At 36.9% G+C, this 17674-nt stretch overlaps 1 protein-coding gene across 3 annotated transcripts in view; it reads left to right on the forward strand.

Annotated features, from left to right (window-relative positions):
• The window catches only part of Ric8b (RIC8 guanine nucleotide exchange factor B), a 104973-nt gene that overhangs the window by 74715 nt on the left and 12584 nt on the right, over nucleotides 1-17674 (forward strand). For 2 of the 3 annotated variants that reach the window (XR_006149518.1, XM_042693246.1), the window contains exons 8-9: nucleotides 135-279; nucleotides 13481-13600. Coding sequence is in view for 2 of the 3 variants with exons in the window: in XM_042693246.1 (XP_042549180.1) it covers nucleotides 135-279; nucleotides 13481-13600 (265 nt within the window). In the remaining variant the exon portion in view is untranslated. The remainder of the gene's footprint in view (nucleotides 1-134; nucleotides 280-13480; nucleotides 13601-17674) is intronic. The other variant, XM_042693248.1, reaches the window with a different exon arrangement.

The following is a 17674-nucleotide window of genomic DNA, read 5'->3' on the forward strand; positions in this document are numbered from 1 at the left end:
TAACTAAGGTTTGAAATCAGATTAGCTTTCGCCAATGGCCTGGCTGTGTTTCCATTTCCCTCTGTAGATGAGTGGTTGATGATGGTGAACGTGCAAAGGTTTCTGTCTAAAATAAACCCTGTTCTGTTTTGCAGTGGATAGCCTGCTGAAATACACTGGCTATGGAAATGCTGCAGGACTGTTGGCGGCCAGGGGCCTCTTGGCTGGAGGAAGAGGAGATAATTGGTACTCAGAAGATGAGGACACCGACACTGAAGAATACAAAAATGCAAAACCAAAGTACAGTATCAAGTTTTTTTTCACCTAACCTTAGCTGTGCCTTTTGAGTTGGTTATTTGCCTTTCACTTCGTCTTTCATTTTCCAATGTTTCCTTCTCTTGTGGACGTGGATGCTTTCCATTTAATGGTGTTTTTAGAGGCAATTTCATAGCTGGTTCCATAGGTGACTTGGGTGATTGAAGAATGTTAACACTTCAAGAAATGTTCTGCTGCATGCTATTTTCACAGTGCTCTTTCTCATCTTTCAAGTACCAAGAGAGCTGGTGTTTTTAGATATTTACCATCTGCTTTAGAAGTATTATTACTTACCACTTGACTTCCTTTGCATAGATTGAGATTCTAGAAAGTATACCAAAGACCAAGTATTTAAGTTGGCTCTTTGAGTCTTAAATCTTTGTTAGAAATCTAAATGTAAGCTCTGTACATTATAATAGATCCCTTTTATAAAACTCCTTACATATCAAAAAGTAATGGAGCAAGGCACATTAATTTAACACAAGTAATGAAGTGTGGCCCCACTTTGGGTTTTAATCTGACATACACTTAGGAAGTTAACAGGTATGACAGGTGTGACCACATACTAAATGGGCAAACCAGAAACATTGAAGTCTTCTAAGTCAGTGCATACAAATTAAAGATAATAATTCTTTATATCTTTTTATACAGTTCCTGTTTCTAAACAAACCACCTTCTTCCATTCTTTCTCTTTCCTTTGTTCCCTCCCCGTCCTTTCCTCCCTTCCAATCCTACTCTCAGGTAAGTTTCTTAATCTCCACTAGTAAAGTAAGTGCAGTCATTTGAATTCAGTTTTGCTGAGCTCTGTTACTAAATGTTAGTGAGATGTACCCTTTCCCTATGGCACTGTCAGGGTTGATAGGCTTTTTTCTATAAAGTATTCCAGAATGAATAGAGTGAATTTGAAGTAACAGAATTATTTTTCTTTCTCTAAGTGGTTATTCTAAATCAGTTCTTGTTAGCTCTTGATCCTTTCATTCTATAAACTATATTTCTATATCAGTTTAGATATCTTGCCAGATATATTTTATGTCTCTTCATTTGAGACTCAAAAATGTACCATTTGAAAAGTGATGTCTTGAGAAGTCGGTGTCTGTCCCTCCTTCCTTCCTTTCTTCCCTTCTTCCTTTTCATCTATTCTCTCACTTTCCCTTCCCCTTCTCCTTCTCCTCCCTCTCTTGACAAGGATCTCACTGTATTATCCATGCTAATCCAAGCTCCAAGGCTTAACTAGTCACGTTAGTGATAAGTTTAGTCCACATTAGTGTGCACTATCACAACCAGCTAAAAGTCATATTTTTAAATGAAGGCAGAGAATACATTAGACAGTCCTTGAAATCTAGGGCATGTGGAAGCAGCCCACTAAGATAGAGAACCCTAAGTATTCATGGATATGGAGGTTTGCTATCTTTGAATCTCACTGTATATTGTTGATTTTATTTAGTGTGACTTTTAAAATAACAATATGGTCACATGGATAATCTAGTTAAGCTTATAAAGTCAGCGACTTAAAAGATTGCCTTCTACAAACTGCCCTTCACTAGTCAAAGTTCTCAGTTTTGTTTTTCTTTTATGATGCACTGGTTCACAATAGTTGCTAGTATTAATAGAAACAGAAATTACCCTTCATCTAGTTGGCCCTAGTCCCACTATCCAACATGTAAGTGGATTCTGACTAGTACACCAAGGTAACCTATAATCCTTTACTGGAATCCTTTACAAGAATTATATGGAGCTTACATTCAGACTATGGGAGACAGTTAATATTACAGAACTTCTTTTTTGTGTCAAAATAAATTATGTAATGGAGTGGAAATGACATTCTGCAGATAGCACATTCAGAGTATACTCATTTAGTCATGTTACAGGCCACATAGATTTTTAGTATGTTTCTAGCATCTTTGTTAAATTTTCAGATAAAGTTTAGTTCTAAAGTTTATCTAAGTGACTGGCAGGGATTGTATACCATTGTAACATCAGTTGAAAGATGCATGTTTAATGGCATTTGGCTTTTTTGAGACCAGTGGCTTTCAGGCTGGGTAAAAAGGGTAGTCCTTAAATGGCCATTTTATGGAGGATAAGCAGGAGGAAGAGATAGCCAAAATTAACCAGAATCCTAGGACACCTTCTGACACTCTTCACACTCACAGTAGTTCATAATTATGTCCAAAACTTAAAATCATTTCTCTAAATAAATAAACTCAGGGCTATTTTATTTAGGGTGTTTTTATCTCAGCTATAGCTGTGGCAGCAGCTAATTTCTTTTTGTGTTTTTTTAATTTAAATTTTATTATAAAGATGATATAACGAATAGTTAGTTACATAATTAATGAATACATTTCTTTTTGAACAGTGTTGCAACCCTCCTCATTTTCTCCCACTTCTCCCCCATACCTCTGTTATGTATCACCGTTAAATATTTACCCTTTATCCCACCATTTCTGTGATTCCCCTTTTCTTCCCCCAATCAGATAAACTTATATACAAGACAAAGGGTACAGAAATCAGAAACAGTAACAAGAAATAATAAATCAAAGGGGAAAAAAGAAAAAAATAGCTACAAACAGTATAATCATTTCAATAAGCATCATTTTATATGGTCATATGCATATAGCAGCTAGTTTCCTTAACAGATATTTTGTTTAGCACAAGGAAAGGTGCTTTGTTCCTTTTGTCACGATATTGTCATGCTGCTTAAGTCTCGTCATAGGTGTCTCATTTTTTGGGGGTTATGCAAGCAGTTTCTTTGTTTTTAATAATTCTTAATGTAAATGACCTAGAAAACACAACTTGAAGATTTTTTTTTTTCCCTTGGCCCAGTTTGGCCTGTGACCGTTCATAGGATTTAACTAGCATTTTTTAAAACTGAAATTTATGCCTATATGCATTCATGAAATACATCCAAATTCAACTTGGTGAGGGACTGTAATTGAAAATAAAGCCATTGCTACTTGTGACTTGTATACTAGTTCCAGAAGCTTATTAGCCTTTGTGATATTTATACTTTCAAAATTGAGTTTTCTAAGGTTTTTTGTATTTTAATGTGTATTAGTAGCCAGCAAGAGGCCAGATCTGATAATGAATTGTAGTACTGAGGTTTTCTCTAGTTTTTATTTCCTATAGATTCACAACCATTCATTTTCTATACTCTTTATATTATGGATGTCATTTTTAAAGAACCTATCAGGCAACATTTAAAAGGTCCTTTAATTATATAGATATTATCATTTAAGATGGTTTTCTGGAGATTTTTAAAAAATAATTTGTTACCATAAATTATTGTACAAAGGCTTCATTGCGATATTTACAACTTGTATCTAATTTACTTTGATCCAATTTACTCTTTTCTGCTACTTTTTCTTTTTTGTGTGACTATTTTTTGAATATTTTTATTATCTTTAAGTAGTTGCCATTCACCAAAGCAGTTTATGAATACAGTGCATCTTGATCAGTGTCGCCCCTTTCAACATTCTCACCCACCCCTCCTAACCTTCCCTACTTATCTTAATTTTAGGTTATGTGTTGAATTTTTGTGCTACTCTTTCTTAACTTCCCTCTCTGTTGCCCTCCCTTATCCTTCCTTTTGGGTAATTTTTGATGGGTTTTAGTGTACTTTTTTTCACACATACATATAATTATACTTAAAATAGTCATCCCCATCACTTTCTCTGTTTCCTCTTTTCCTACTCACTGACTTTCCCCAGGCCTAGAACAGTTCCCCTTTAGCACCTATGTAATACCATTATTATTGTTACTATTATTATTATTATTTTAGGTCTAGATTCCACATAGGTAGGAGTGAACACATAATTATCTGTCTTTCTGAACTTGGCTTACCTCATTCAATGTGATGATCTCCAGTTCTATCCACTTTACTGCAAATGACATAATTTTGTTTTTCTTTGTGGTTGAGTAAAAATTCTATTGTATATGTGTACCATGTTTTCTTTACCCACTCATCAGTTTGGGGGCACTTGGTACCATATCTTGACTACATTCCTTTAAATATATGCTAAAACTGGTATAGAAACATCATATGGTATTTCTATTTTTAATTGCTTGATGAACCATCTTACTGATTTGCATCATGGCCTAATCTGAATACTTGCCAACATTTAATTGTTTTTTGCCACTCTAACTAGAATGGGATGGAATGACATTGTTGTTTTGATTTGCATTCCCTTTATGTCTGAGGATATTGAACAGTTCTTGGTGTATTTATTTGCTATTTGTACTTCTTTTGAGAACAGTCTAATGTATTTGCCCATTCATTGGATTATTTGTTCTTTTTGTGTTTTTTTTAGTTCCGTTGTATATTATAGATATTAACCTTTTGCCTGATGAATATTTTGCAAAGATTTTCTCTGATTCTGTGGGGTTTCTCTTGAATCTAAAGATTATTCCCTTTCATGTACAGAAGCTTTTTAATTTGATGCAACCGTTTGTCAATTCTTACACTTCATCCTAAGCAATTAGAGTCATATTTTCCCTGTGTTGTTGTGTAATAGTTTCAAAGTTTTAAATCTTAGATTTCGGATCTGTGATTTATTGTGGATTTATTTTTTGTATAGATTAAGAGATAAAGATCTAGTTTAAGGTTCCCAAGGATGTCCTACAGTTTTCGTTTGGTGTTTTTTAAGATAAATTTTTATTTTCATGTAAGTGTGTGTATGTGTGTGTGTGTATGTGTGTGTGTGTGTCTTAGATTCTGTGTGGCTGATACATGGTAAATATTTAGGAAATATTTAATAAAAGAAAGGATGATATCATGTATAGAAATAACTATAATAATTCTTTGCTAATACAAAGACTTGGATTAGGATATGGTTTCATTATTTAGCCTACTTTTAATATATGAAATCATTGTTATGTTTATATGGTAAATTTCAAATTATTTGAGACATTTTCACAAACCAGAAATTCTTCACAATATTTCATATCTGGATTTAGTTATATCAAATTCCACAAAACTAGCACCATGCCTCATGCCTCCTGACTCTTTGAGTCACCATGGAATCCCTCTACAGTGCTGGCTTTTATAAAGACTCCTGATTCAGCCCCTCAAAAAAAAAAAAAATTGGGGCTGGGAATGTGGTTTAGAGTGCTTTTCTAGCATACATAAAGCCCTGGGTTCGGTTCCTCAGTACTACGTAAACAAGAAAGGCCGGAAGTGGTGTTGTGGCTCAAGTGGTAGAATGCTAGCCTTGAGCAAAAGAAGTCCAGGAGCAGTACCCAGGCCCTGAGTTCAAGCCCCAGGACTGGCGGGGGGCAGGGGAGGCCAAACAGTGAAAAGCCAGTGAAGCTGCCCTCCACACTTTTAAGTGTCCTCTAATTCCCCCCCCCCAAAAAAAAAACCCACAAAACTCTTAGATGTTGTTAATGAAAATTGCATTTACATATCCATGGTGACGACTAAGTAAAGTTAATCACTTCCTAGAGCATGGGAGCTCTTCTTCATTGCTGTTTCTCAGGAAGTGCCTCAGCTATGTTAATAATCATAGCTGATATTTACTGAATGCTTAATATGTTTAAGACACTGCTCTAAGAACTTTACAAATATTACCTAATTTAATCTTCACAACAAGTCTTTCAGGTATAATAATTATTACCATTTTACAGGTGAGGAAACTAGACCTAAGTCACTTGTCCAGGGTAAACAGTTCACAGGTGTCACAGGTAGTCTGACTCTAGAGCTTCTGATGTTTAGAGGATTCTGTTGCTGTTGTTATTGTTGTTCAAAAGTAGTAAATTCATTTTTTTATTTGTTTGGGTTTTTTTTAATTGCTTTGCTTTTTCTTCTTGTGGGGTTTGGTTTTGCTTTTTGAGATAAGGTCTGTGTAGACCAGGCTGGCCTGGGACTCACTATGAAATCAGAAACCAGGAATTGAAGATTTTTCTCTTTGCCCATTTTGGATTGTGATGATGTATTTATGCATAATAGGACTTAGTTGCATTTCTAGGAACTGGAATTTATTATTGTAAGCATTCTTGAAATATGTCTAAATTCAAATCACTAAAAGACCCCGGTAAAAAACAAAACCCTTGCCACTTTTTACATGTGTGCTATCTCCAGAAATTTACCAGCATTTGTGGTATTTGTTCTTTCAAAATTGAGTTCTCTCAAGCAGGGTTTTGGTGGCTCATGCCTATAATCCTAGCTGCTCAGGAAGCTGAGATCTGAGGATTGCAGTTCAAAGCTAGCCCAGGCAGGAAAATCTCTGAGACTCTTAATCACCAGTTAACCACCAGAAAACCAGAAGTGGTGCTATGGCTTAAGTGGTAGAGTACTATCCTTGAACAACAAGAACAAAAAAAAAAACCCTTGGGCTGGGAAGATGGCTCAGTGGTAGAGCACTTGCCTTGCATGCATGAGGCCCTGGGTTCGATTCCTCAGCACCACATAAGCAAAAAGAAAAAAGCCGGAAGTGGTGCTGTGGCTCAAGTGGTAGAGTGCTAGCCTTGAGCTGAAGAGCTGAGGGACAGCGCCCAGGCCCAGAGTTCAGGCCCCACGACCGGACCCAAAAAAAAAACAAAAAAACCCTCAAGAACAACTCCTAGCCTTTGAGTTTAAGCCCTACAACACACACACACAACACACACACACACACACACACACACACACACACACACACACACACACACACACACACACACACACACAGACACACACACAAATTGAGTTCTCTCAATTTCTAGGGTGGCCTCAAATTCATGATCCTCCTGCCTTAGCCTCACTAGAACTGAAATTACAAGGACACCATACCTAGGCTCACTTTGCCTTTTTTTAAGGGGTATAAAATGCTCTTAAAATTTAATTGTAAAATCAGCAGTATTAAGTATGTTTGTACTATTATGCAATCATTACCATTCTCTCTGGAACTTTTTCATCCTCCCCAGTGAAGCTCTCTACCTGTACCCCGTCCTTCTAGGCCCTGGTAACCACTGATCTGTCTGTATGAAATCTAGAAACCTTATATATTTGGAATCAAATGCAATATTTGTCCTTTTTTGAGATTGGCTATTTTCTCTTAAGAATGTGTTTAGGGTTCGCCTATGTTACAGCATGTATCAATTTTTCCCCACTTTAGGACTGAATAGTATGTGCCATACAGTTTATCCATTCATCCATCAGACACTTGGGTTGATTCCTTCTTTTTGCTGCTGTGAATAATGCCTCTGAACCAGAATGTTGCAATATCCAATCAAGTTCCTGCTGGATCACATGGTGGTTGAATGTTGGATTTTTGTAGACTGCCATGCAGTTTTGCAGGGACTTTATAATATTTTACATAGATAACTAGTGCACAGCGGTTTCTTTTTCTCTATAGCCTCACAGTGCTTGATATTTCCCAAGGGATATGTGTTGCTGTGTTTTTAATAGCTGTCCTAAGGGATATGAAGTCAGCCCTTGTGATTTAATTGCTGTTATGTTGTACCTCAAAGCAAACCAGAGGGAGAGATGATTTTGACCTTCATTTAGCTTCCCTATCTCAGAAACTTGAACTTACAGTTATCTTACTTTGATAAAAACCAAAATTGTATCTATTAGCTGGGAACTGGTGGCTAATGCCTATAATCCTGGTTACTCAGGAGGCTGAGATCTGAGGATCATGGTTCAAAGCCAGCCTGGGCAGTAAAGTCCATGAGACTCATCTCCAATAAACCACCAGAAAACCAGAAGTGGCGCTGTGGCTGAAGTAGTAGAGCACTAGCCTTGAGCTGAAGAGCTAAGGAACAGCACTCAGGCCCAGAGTTCAGGCCCCACAATCAGGGGAGAAAATTGTATTTGTATTCTTAATATCCCTGATTCATTCCAATTCAGCAAATTCACATACATACATCTGTTAGATAGTTCTAGCACAATATTTATAATATATTCAGAATTTTAACATCTCTTATTGCAGTATTTCTAAGCTAATGTGGTTTTTTTCCCTCTCTCCCTAGGATCTTTTTTTTCTTTTGTTTCTTTTTTTTTCCCTGGTACTGAGAAAATCAAACCAGGGCCTTTCAAGCATTCTAGGCAAGTGTTCTACCACTGGGCCATACCTTTAACCCTCTAGGATCTTTATTTTCCTTTTAAAGGGTCTTTTGATTCTGCCTTTGACCCTCCTCATTCTGTTTTCAACAACTGTCATTGTGATCCTCATGAAATATGTCAGACTATGTCAACTGCTCAAACCTCTATAGTGACTAAAATCCAAAGTCTTGGACAGTGGTGTACTGTGCCGTCAGCACACCTAAGTCTTTACCACTTGACCTCTTGTGAAATACTTCAGATAGTCTCCTGCCTGAGGCTCTGCACTGAACGTACCTGTGTGGAGTACTTAGCATCTTCCAGATGATGCTGTGGCTTCTTCGCTTTCCTCCTTCAAGTTGTGCTCACTTACCTCCTAAATGCAGTCCATCAAGTCCCTTAGGAAGAGGTAGTGACTTTACCATTCCACTCCACACTGCTTTCCAGTGCTCAGTTTTGTCACCACATTTATGCCTTTTACCATGGCACAGGCTTCCTTATTTCAGTAAGTCTGAGATAAGCTTCTGAGAGAAGAGGACTTTCTTTGAATCTGTTTTTGTTCATTGGGAGTAATGTCAAGTATTTAAACTGCATAATCGGCAGTTTAAATGTAGTAAGTGCTTGCTAGATGAATTAATTTTTGAGTAAGTTGAGTTTTTGAGTCAATCAGCCCTTTCTAAGGATCAGGATACCGTGGTAACTACGTTTCCTACCTTCATCAATCTCCACATCTACTTAAAGAGCAGTATTCAGGGCATGGAATTCCAAGAAAATCAGGATGTGAAGAGAAAAAAGAAAAAGAAAGGCAGGATATTGTTACTTGTTCTTTGTATTATTTGGATGAAGGAAGCCAAGAATCTTGAGGAGGTTTGTCCTGGAAAGACATATTCAGCTTCATTCTTATATAGCATCTTCTTTCTCACACACCTGCTCCCTTCTTTCCTGGCTTACAAAATGTCAGGGATTCCTGATCCCTTTCCTAGAGGTTGCAAGACTATTAGCATGTAAACCAGATTTAGCCTGCAAATACATTTTATTTGGTTTGTCCCATGTAGTGTTTGGTATTTGGTTTGTGACTTTGCTATTTTATATATAAGTATCTCTTTAAAAATTTTAATCACTTACTAACATTTATAATTCAGATGTTTTGGATGAAAATCTGGATTTTTCAACGTTTGGGAACGTTGAAAGTTTAGATAGGGCCTATATTCTCACATGGCAGGCAGCCAATGGAATTGCGTAGCTGAGATCCCTTCTTAGCTTAGGTCCCTCTTTTCCTTTCCTGCTTTATAAAAAGTCCTCCCCCTTTTTTGTGGTGGTGGTTCTGGCGCTTGAACTTACAGCCGGTTTTTGAGTAGTTCAAGATAAGAGTCACACTCTGGGACTTGTCTGCCCAGGCTGGCTTCTACGTATAATCCTCATATCTCAGTCTCCTTAAGTAGCTAAGATTACAAGCATGAGCCACCAGTACCTGGCCTCTTCTTTTAAAAAAAAAAAAAAAAAAAAAAAGTTCATTGACTTTTGGGAGTTGCCATTCAATAAAGCAGTGTATAAATACCTTGCGTCTTGATCAGTGTTACCCCTTTCAACATTCTCATCTGTCCCTCTCAATCTACCCCATAAGTCCCTTCTTGTGCCACAGGGTTTAAGTAAAATTTAAGCCACGTTTCTTAAAGATTGAAGTTAATTTTAATTCACAGCTAAGGAACACTGTGTGGAGGTTTTTTTTTGTTTGTTTCCTTGTTTTTGTTTTTTGCTAAATGGCTTTAGATATTGGCTTACAAAAAGAGAAAAAAGGCAAGAATTTGAAGAAAGCCTTGAAATTATTTGGGGGCTTTTACAAAACATCTGTTCATTTGCTCAGAGGCCTATAACCGTTGTCAGTTCATATAATGATCTTGTGTAGTAAAATATTTCATGACATTTCCACAGGAGTTTAGACACTTGTTTGTCACAAATTAGCTGATATAAATAATCATAGTATTGGAGTGCTAGATGGGAGAATGTAACAGAGACAAGATAGAAGAAACCATGATAAATATAACTACCCAATAAAATGTCTACCTACTTTAGGCTCAGGGTTTTGACATAAAATAAAATAACCCCAGAATTTCATAGTGTTAAGTAAGATCTTGAAACTTAAGAAGCTAAGTCTCAGACTACACTGTGTGATGTAAAGGTGCCACCAGGTATTTGGTAATGGTGCCAGGTAATGGATTTGATGGACCCTTACATTGTTGTCGTTATGGTGAATTCTTTTTCTTCCTCTTTGGGAGGAAAACTACGTAAAAGTCTGGTTTGAAAGAGAGATCAGGAAGAGAGACAGGGCTGACTGCATTTTTCCCCATAAGTGGCACAATTCAGTGTCTTGTGTTTAATATGGGTCTGTTTACTTTCTTCTATGCATTGAGGGAGAAATGTGTTTTTAAATGAATTCTGGATTCCTGAAGTGACTTTGTAGGGTTAAAGTATTTTATTTTGTGGGTGAAGGATGAGTTCTTACTCTGTAAGAAGCAGTGGCTGCAGATTTCATGTCCAGAGAGGCATTTTGTTACTTAATAGCTCATTCCAGAGCAAGCCATTAAGCCATTTACCAGCCAAAGGATTTGAGGTCAGCTTATAGAAAAGGAACATCATTTCCACTAAACTCCTTTAAGATAAGCAAGTAAAGAATAAGAACGTCCTAACCCAGGAATTTATATCTGACCTTGTGCTATGTACAGTCCATAATAGCACCATTGTAGCCTCCTGACACATGATTTTCCACGAGGCACATGGCAGTTTGTGCTAATGTCATTATATTCTGAAAAGACCTACAGATCTGATTTTTTCTAATCACATATCCCCCACTGAATTTGAGAAGTTTTCTCTTCAGTAGGAAAGAAACATGGTGGTTATATATCTGCCTTCACTTAAACTTTTTTGGAAGGCCTATCTGTTAGGGAAGGGATATATATCTATAAAAAGCACATTTGTTTAATTTATTTCTAATTCTTCAGGTAGCAAAAGAGAAACCAGTAAAAACAGATGTCCTATCAGCTGTGTGGATGGGTGGTAGAACCTCATTTCATTATGACATCTGAATATACATCCATAGTTCTCAGAAGTCTTGTCTGAGTCCTCTTGTTCTTGACTCTGAGGAAATGCGGAGACCCATTCAGCATTCCTGTGATGCCCTCTAACTTGAGGCCACCTTAATCTTCATGAGAAGGACAGAAATAGCAATATCTGAAGTAGGTACTCCTAGGTCAGTGGTTCTTAACCTCACTGTGTATTGGAAACACTTGGAAACCTTTAATAGGCAGGCAGATTTAGTTGAATGAAGATAAGGCCCAACCTTTTTGTGTTTGTTTTCCAAGTGATTCTAATTTATATCTAAGGCTAAGAATCAGTGGGAGGGTTTTCAGAACTTCACCGTTCCTGAAAATGCCTTAAGGTAGTCAGATAAGGGACACACTAAATGAGTTCTTGAAATCTTTCTTCTCTTTAACTGGACCGATCTTCATTTTTGCCAGAGCAATTCCACTTGCCTATTTCAATATTGGTTTTCTAAAGGAAACCAGTTTAAAAAATAAAACAGCTCTAAATTATGAAAGAATAACAACACAGATTTTAAATCTGGTTTTAAGGATGGTGAGCACTGAGCCTTCCATAAGAATTTGAATATCATGAAGCCTTTAAATAATGTAGAAAAAGGAAAGGAAATCTAAAGCAATTAGGTAACAGTACCCTATGGGGTAGCTTTTACTCCAATTAAGCAAAGGTCAACAAAGAAAGGAACATGCAAGCCAAAGTCTCAAATGGTTGCACACTGGCCACCAGAAGATCCTCTTGATCCCAATTGTCTTTGTTTTGGCCCCACATGATGTCTTTCACATGCAGACTGGCACTATTCTCCAGTTTACCCCAAGCTCCAACATCCCACATTAGTTATACTTTGACCCACTGGTTCCTCTGCTAATCTTGAAGGCCTGAACTTTTAAAATGTACGTGTTTCTATACCTTAAACACATGGCTAACAGTTTGTTACTTGCAAGGATATTTTAATTTTGATAATTAAAAACAAACTATCTAAACTTGGTAGCTGGTAGAAAATTCTATAACCTGTTACTGGCTCAAAAAAAAAAGTTTAAATTATATTTAGCAGCCATTGAAAGTTATCTACCCTTAGGAGAAAGAAAAAGAGGCCACAGCTGGATGCTGGTGGCATGTAATCCTAGCTTCTCAGGAGGCTAAGATCTGAGGATCACAGTCCAATGCCAGCTGGAGAAGGAAAGTCCGTGAGACTTACCTTCAACAAACCACCAGAAAACCAGAAGTGGCACTGCAGCTCAAAGTGGTAGAGCACTAGCCTTGAGCAAAAGAGCTCAGGGACAGCGCCTAGGCCCTGAGTTCAAGCCCACAATTGACTAAAAAAAGAATAGAAGTAAAAAATACATATATGGCTATAATTTAAAGAAGTAACTTGGTATTAGAACTTCCTACAAAATTTGTAAAAGGTATTTATTATAAATACTCTATTAAATCCATTTCTAGAAAGCTCAGATGGTTTATTTGTCTCTTAGTGGGCTAGATTTACATTCCTTTTTTATTAAATCCAGGACAGATCAAATCTAACTAAAATTGTTCTTCTGCTTTATCTTTTTATTATTTAAACACTTATCTGTGGTCTCACTAATGGACTAATTTCCTGAGATGATAAATTGGCATGCTTTCATTTCTAGATTGCAGCCTTTCTGTCATCATTTTTCCAGTTTTTTTTTACATATTCGTTTTATGCTGTATTACAAAGTAGATTTCCTCATCTTACCTTCTTTGAAGTCATTTGTCCCCTTATAGTTAATGAATAAGTTGTGCATCCAAGGACATTTATCAAACGGCACCAATCAAACTTGATATTTTTTAAAAGCAATCAATCATGCCTTTTAAAAAAAGTTGGCAAGTCAGTTTTTAATTTTTTAAACACTAACTATAGCCCACTTCCCAAAGTAAACTTAAAAGTCAAATTTTAAAAAGAATTCTTACATAGTTATATATCATAAAATTACTATAAAAATTATTGCCATTTTTGGCTATTATACTCTTTCTTATTGTAACTTAAAATTTGGACCAAAAAGTATAGAAAGAGCATAATTTTAAAACATACAGCATAACTTTTTTTTCTTTTTGTAGCATTAATCTTATCACTGGTCATTTAGAGGAACCAATGCCAAACCCTATAGATGAAATGACAGAAGAACAAAAAGAATATGAAGCCATGAAACTTGTCAACATGCTTGATAAACTTTCCAGGTATTGTATTCCCATCCATTTTTTGCTTGGTTTCTAAAAATGTTCTATTTCCTTGTCTCTCCCACCGAGAGTTACCATAGAACAGCAGCTCTGGAAATCCATGTTGATCGGAGCAGGGTGGCTCAGGCAGTAGTAGCTCACATAGCTCTTGGCTACCATGTTTTCTCTACATGTGCCGCTTCCGGATGTGCATTCTTAAAGGTTTAAACACTCAAAGCTCCAATAGTAACCACTAGATCACTGTAATATTTAACCAACTAACCTCCCTGTCTTGTTGAAGATGCTGAGTTAGGGTCAATGATTTTGCTGCTTCTTGTATTTTTGTTCTAGTCTGTTTGGGGTTTTGTTCCGAATCATGGTGCGCTTCCTCCCTCTTTCATTTTTGATGTGCAAGTTTGCAGTTCTGCTTTTTGGGTTGCTGCTGAACCAAGACTTCTAAGTTTTCGTGCACTTAACAGGAAAAAGTAAAAAGAAATAGCTCAATCAAAGCATTAATTTTAAAAAAGCAGGCACTCATATAATTAGGGGTTCTAAAACCAACATGCCCTTGCCCTCTTGCTTCACACCTTTTTGCCTGCCAAAAATAGCCAGTTTGGAAAAATAAATAAAGTATATACTAATCAATCAAGTAGTGACATTGAAGGAGTTACTAGGGAAAAAATCCTTTCATACTTCATTGAATTGCTCTATTTTCTAGTTGTACATTGAATCACTGTCTCCTTTAAGCCATCTTGAATGAGTGCTTTCTGTGTGTTAGGGGCAGCTACCACTTAAAGGTGAATTTCTTCTGGTCATCTCCTTTTTCACAGTAACTATAAAGGCTAAATCCCTCAGTCAAGAAAAGTAGCAATTAGAATAGGAAAGCCAAAGAGCCTGCCCAAGAAGGAGTGTAATTTTTAAAAATAGATACAGGTTAATCGTAAAGTACATGAGAATAAAACTCAAGTTAAGCTCTCAGCAGGAGTGTTAATGAAGAAATAGACAAGAACCAAGGCTAAGCTTTTGCAGATGATGGTAGTAGTTCATGGTACAAGTTGTGTGGACATAAGCAGCATCATGGTCTACGTCCTATGTTAGAACTCCGTGACTGTCAGCCCTTTAATATTCCCACCCTTTGCTGAGTATAGAAACATAGTGAACTGTGCTCATAGTCTTCAAAAGACATGTTTGCCTGTTTGTAAATTATATTACATTACACTGTTTAAAACATTATTGGTCTTTCCCTGAAGGAATTAACAGCCATGGAGAAGATACTGAAAGGGCAGACCAGGAAGAATAATAAGCTCTAAATAAATATATAAAAATAAGATCTGGTAGTTGGAGGTGATGCTCAGTGGTAGGGCACATTTTTAGTGTGTATAAAGCCCTAAGTTTAATCACCACCACCACCACCATCCCCCCCCAAAAATACATAAAATGAACAAGGTTCTGAAGACCTTCTTTCAGAAATTTCTGGTATAGCTACTAAAACACAGTGGTACTAAGTACAAGTCAGGATGAGAACCAAGAGCTCATTTGAAGGGAAACTGGTGAAGGAATTGTTAGCAAGAACTTGAGCGACCATATTAGTGGTTTAGGACTGTAAACTGGTTAAGTTGATAAGTTTCATATTTTGATCAATAGTATGAGCTGCCAAAGGTTAACATAGATGCTATTCAGCTGACCTAATTGTCATGGATGAGTAAACTCCAAGCTAGGAAAGTGGAAGATGGGAAACAGATTGCCTAAGATAATGCAATAAAATCTGGATTCTTGGCTTACTGATAAGAGGCACCACCAATTTCATTAACCATCCCATTCATTACAGGCACAGAAAACGGAAGTACTGTGTCTTCCCTTTAATCTCAGAGGAATCTATGTATTCTAGACACTGTCAGTAAATAAGTATACCAACATCAAGTCTGAAATACACAACTTCCAAAGGTATACACGTATCCCCCCAAAAACCTCCCAGCAGATCATCAACTCAATCTGAGAGTGATACTGATTTTTTGCCAGTATAGAGGAAATGTTGATGGTACTACTTTTACCCTTAAAGTTGAAGGAAAAGGTAACCTTGAGAATAGTCCTAAATCTCATAGACTTTTCGCATGATCTGTGGTAGATTTTTACATTGTCTGCCTTTGTGTGTTTTCTCACTAATAACAATCAATGAACATATTGTATGATCATCAGCAGTGAGCATTCCAAAGCAGGAATGCAAAGAATGGAGCCATTCTTTATGCATCTTACATATTTGTTGTGTTCTTTTCCTCATTAGTCTTAACTTTCATCTCTCTCTCCTTTTTTTCTGCTTTTTCGGGGTTTTTTGAGGTTAAAAAACAAGGTGCCATAAAGCCAAAGTAGACTAAAGTCAGCACAGTTCAGGGAATGCTTATGAAGTAGCTACTTTGTTAGGAACTTTGCTAGGAACCAAGGGAGATTCAGAAGTGAACCTGACAGTCTCTGCCTTCGGAAAATTCACGTTCTAGTTGGGAAAAACAAAAATGGCTGTGATCTATTCTAGAACACAAAGAAAGGCCATGATGATAAAAATTGAAGTCTATGGTGATCTCTGTGTACCCAGGAAAAGGAGCAGCTAATGCTGTCTAGATGATTCAGGTTCAGAGAGGATAGTACAGTTTCTGCTGACCCTTGAGGTTTACAAGATATTTAATAGAAAAATGGAAAAATTATGGTCCATTACAGTAGAGGGAAATTTAATCTTGTCAACTAATCTTTGATATTCACATACTGTATCTTTCTTCCAAAAAAAAAAAAAAAACAACCAAAAAACTCAGTTTGAGAATAATGATCCATTACCTGATTTATCAGTGAAAAAAGCAAGGACAAAAAATTTCCTAAAACATTCCAAGCTAATGTCTAAGGATAATCCATTTCCATCTGAGAGTTTATAAAGTGAGACTAGGATCTTCATTTTCCATAACTCAAGGCCTTTGCTCTGTCTACTGTGTTCCTCTGTCTGTCTGTTAATAGTGTTTGCCAGAACACTACCTAATCGTCCTCTCAGCATTGTACTGTTTACTAGTTCCCTCAGCTGTCACTCTAGTAAGTTCTGCACTCAACTAAGTCTTTATTGTGCTAAGAATATACTGTAGTTTTGTCTGGTTAGCTTCCTTTCTCGAAAATGAAAGCAGTTTGTCCCACACCTGAACTGAAAGGCAGGCAAGTAAAGGATAGGGTTGGAGGTGATGTGACCAACAAATGGACACTAGACCCTTCCTCTTTTCCATCCGTAGGAGGGCAGATGTGAAGGACCCGCACCAGTGGCCCGTGCCAAAGCACTTACCAAAGTGACAACTAAGGTTGGTCATGCCAAGTACTGTTACTGTGCCTGGTGTAGGGTATAGGTGCTAATCACTACCAAAGTTTGCCTTCCTGCTGCTATTGTCCCAAGTAGTTTAACAGCTTTATATACACTAGGTTTGTAAAGACTGTGAAAGATAGTTTTCAGATACTTTCTTCTCACTGAAAATAGACTTAATAATATTCTAAACAATGAAGTATTTTTCAGTATAAAAATTGTATTTGTGACAGGTGTTTTATGCCCCTTATATTGGAATTGATAATGCACTTGGAGGTCTGTAGCGCTGGAGAGCCATTGGAACCCTGTACATCTCATCATGTCTCTCTAGCACAGCCTCATACCCTGTGGTTCTCCTAGATGAAATAATGTGGGAGGATGAAGTAATGAAAACAGCTGACCTCCAGATTCAAAGGTCAGAGGCTTTTTGCTCCATAAAAGAGCCTGTGCGGTTTAAAACGTTGAAGTATACTTTGTAAGTTCAATTTCTTGGACAGACTTCATAAAGTTCAAGGATAAAAAGGAATTCTATAAGGTACTTTGGGCCATAGCTGGATAATTTAAATATTTGAGTATATGATTTCTTAAATAATAACTATAATACTTATCAAACCAAGCATTAAGGCCTGAGGTATAGGATCACAAAAAACTTCATATGACATTTGTAATGTAAGAGTAGAACTAGAAAAGGGATGACATTTTCCTGTCCTCTACCTTGGTCTCTCCTATTCTAACTTGGGGAAAAAAGAGGAGCCTCTATTCTGGGTGCA

The sequence above is a fragment of the Dipodomys spectabilis genome, unplaced genomic scaffold (assembly GCF_019054845.1).
Source record: "Dipodomys spectabilis isolate Male_0828 unplaced genomic scaffold, ASM1905484v1 ptg000163l, whole genome shotgun sequence".
NCBI classification, from domain to species: domain Eukaryota; kingdom Metazoa; phylum Chordata; class Mammalia; order Rodentia; family Heteromyidae; genus Dipodomys; species Dipodomys spectabilis.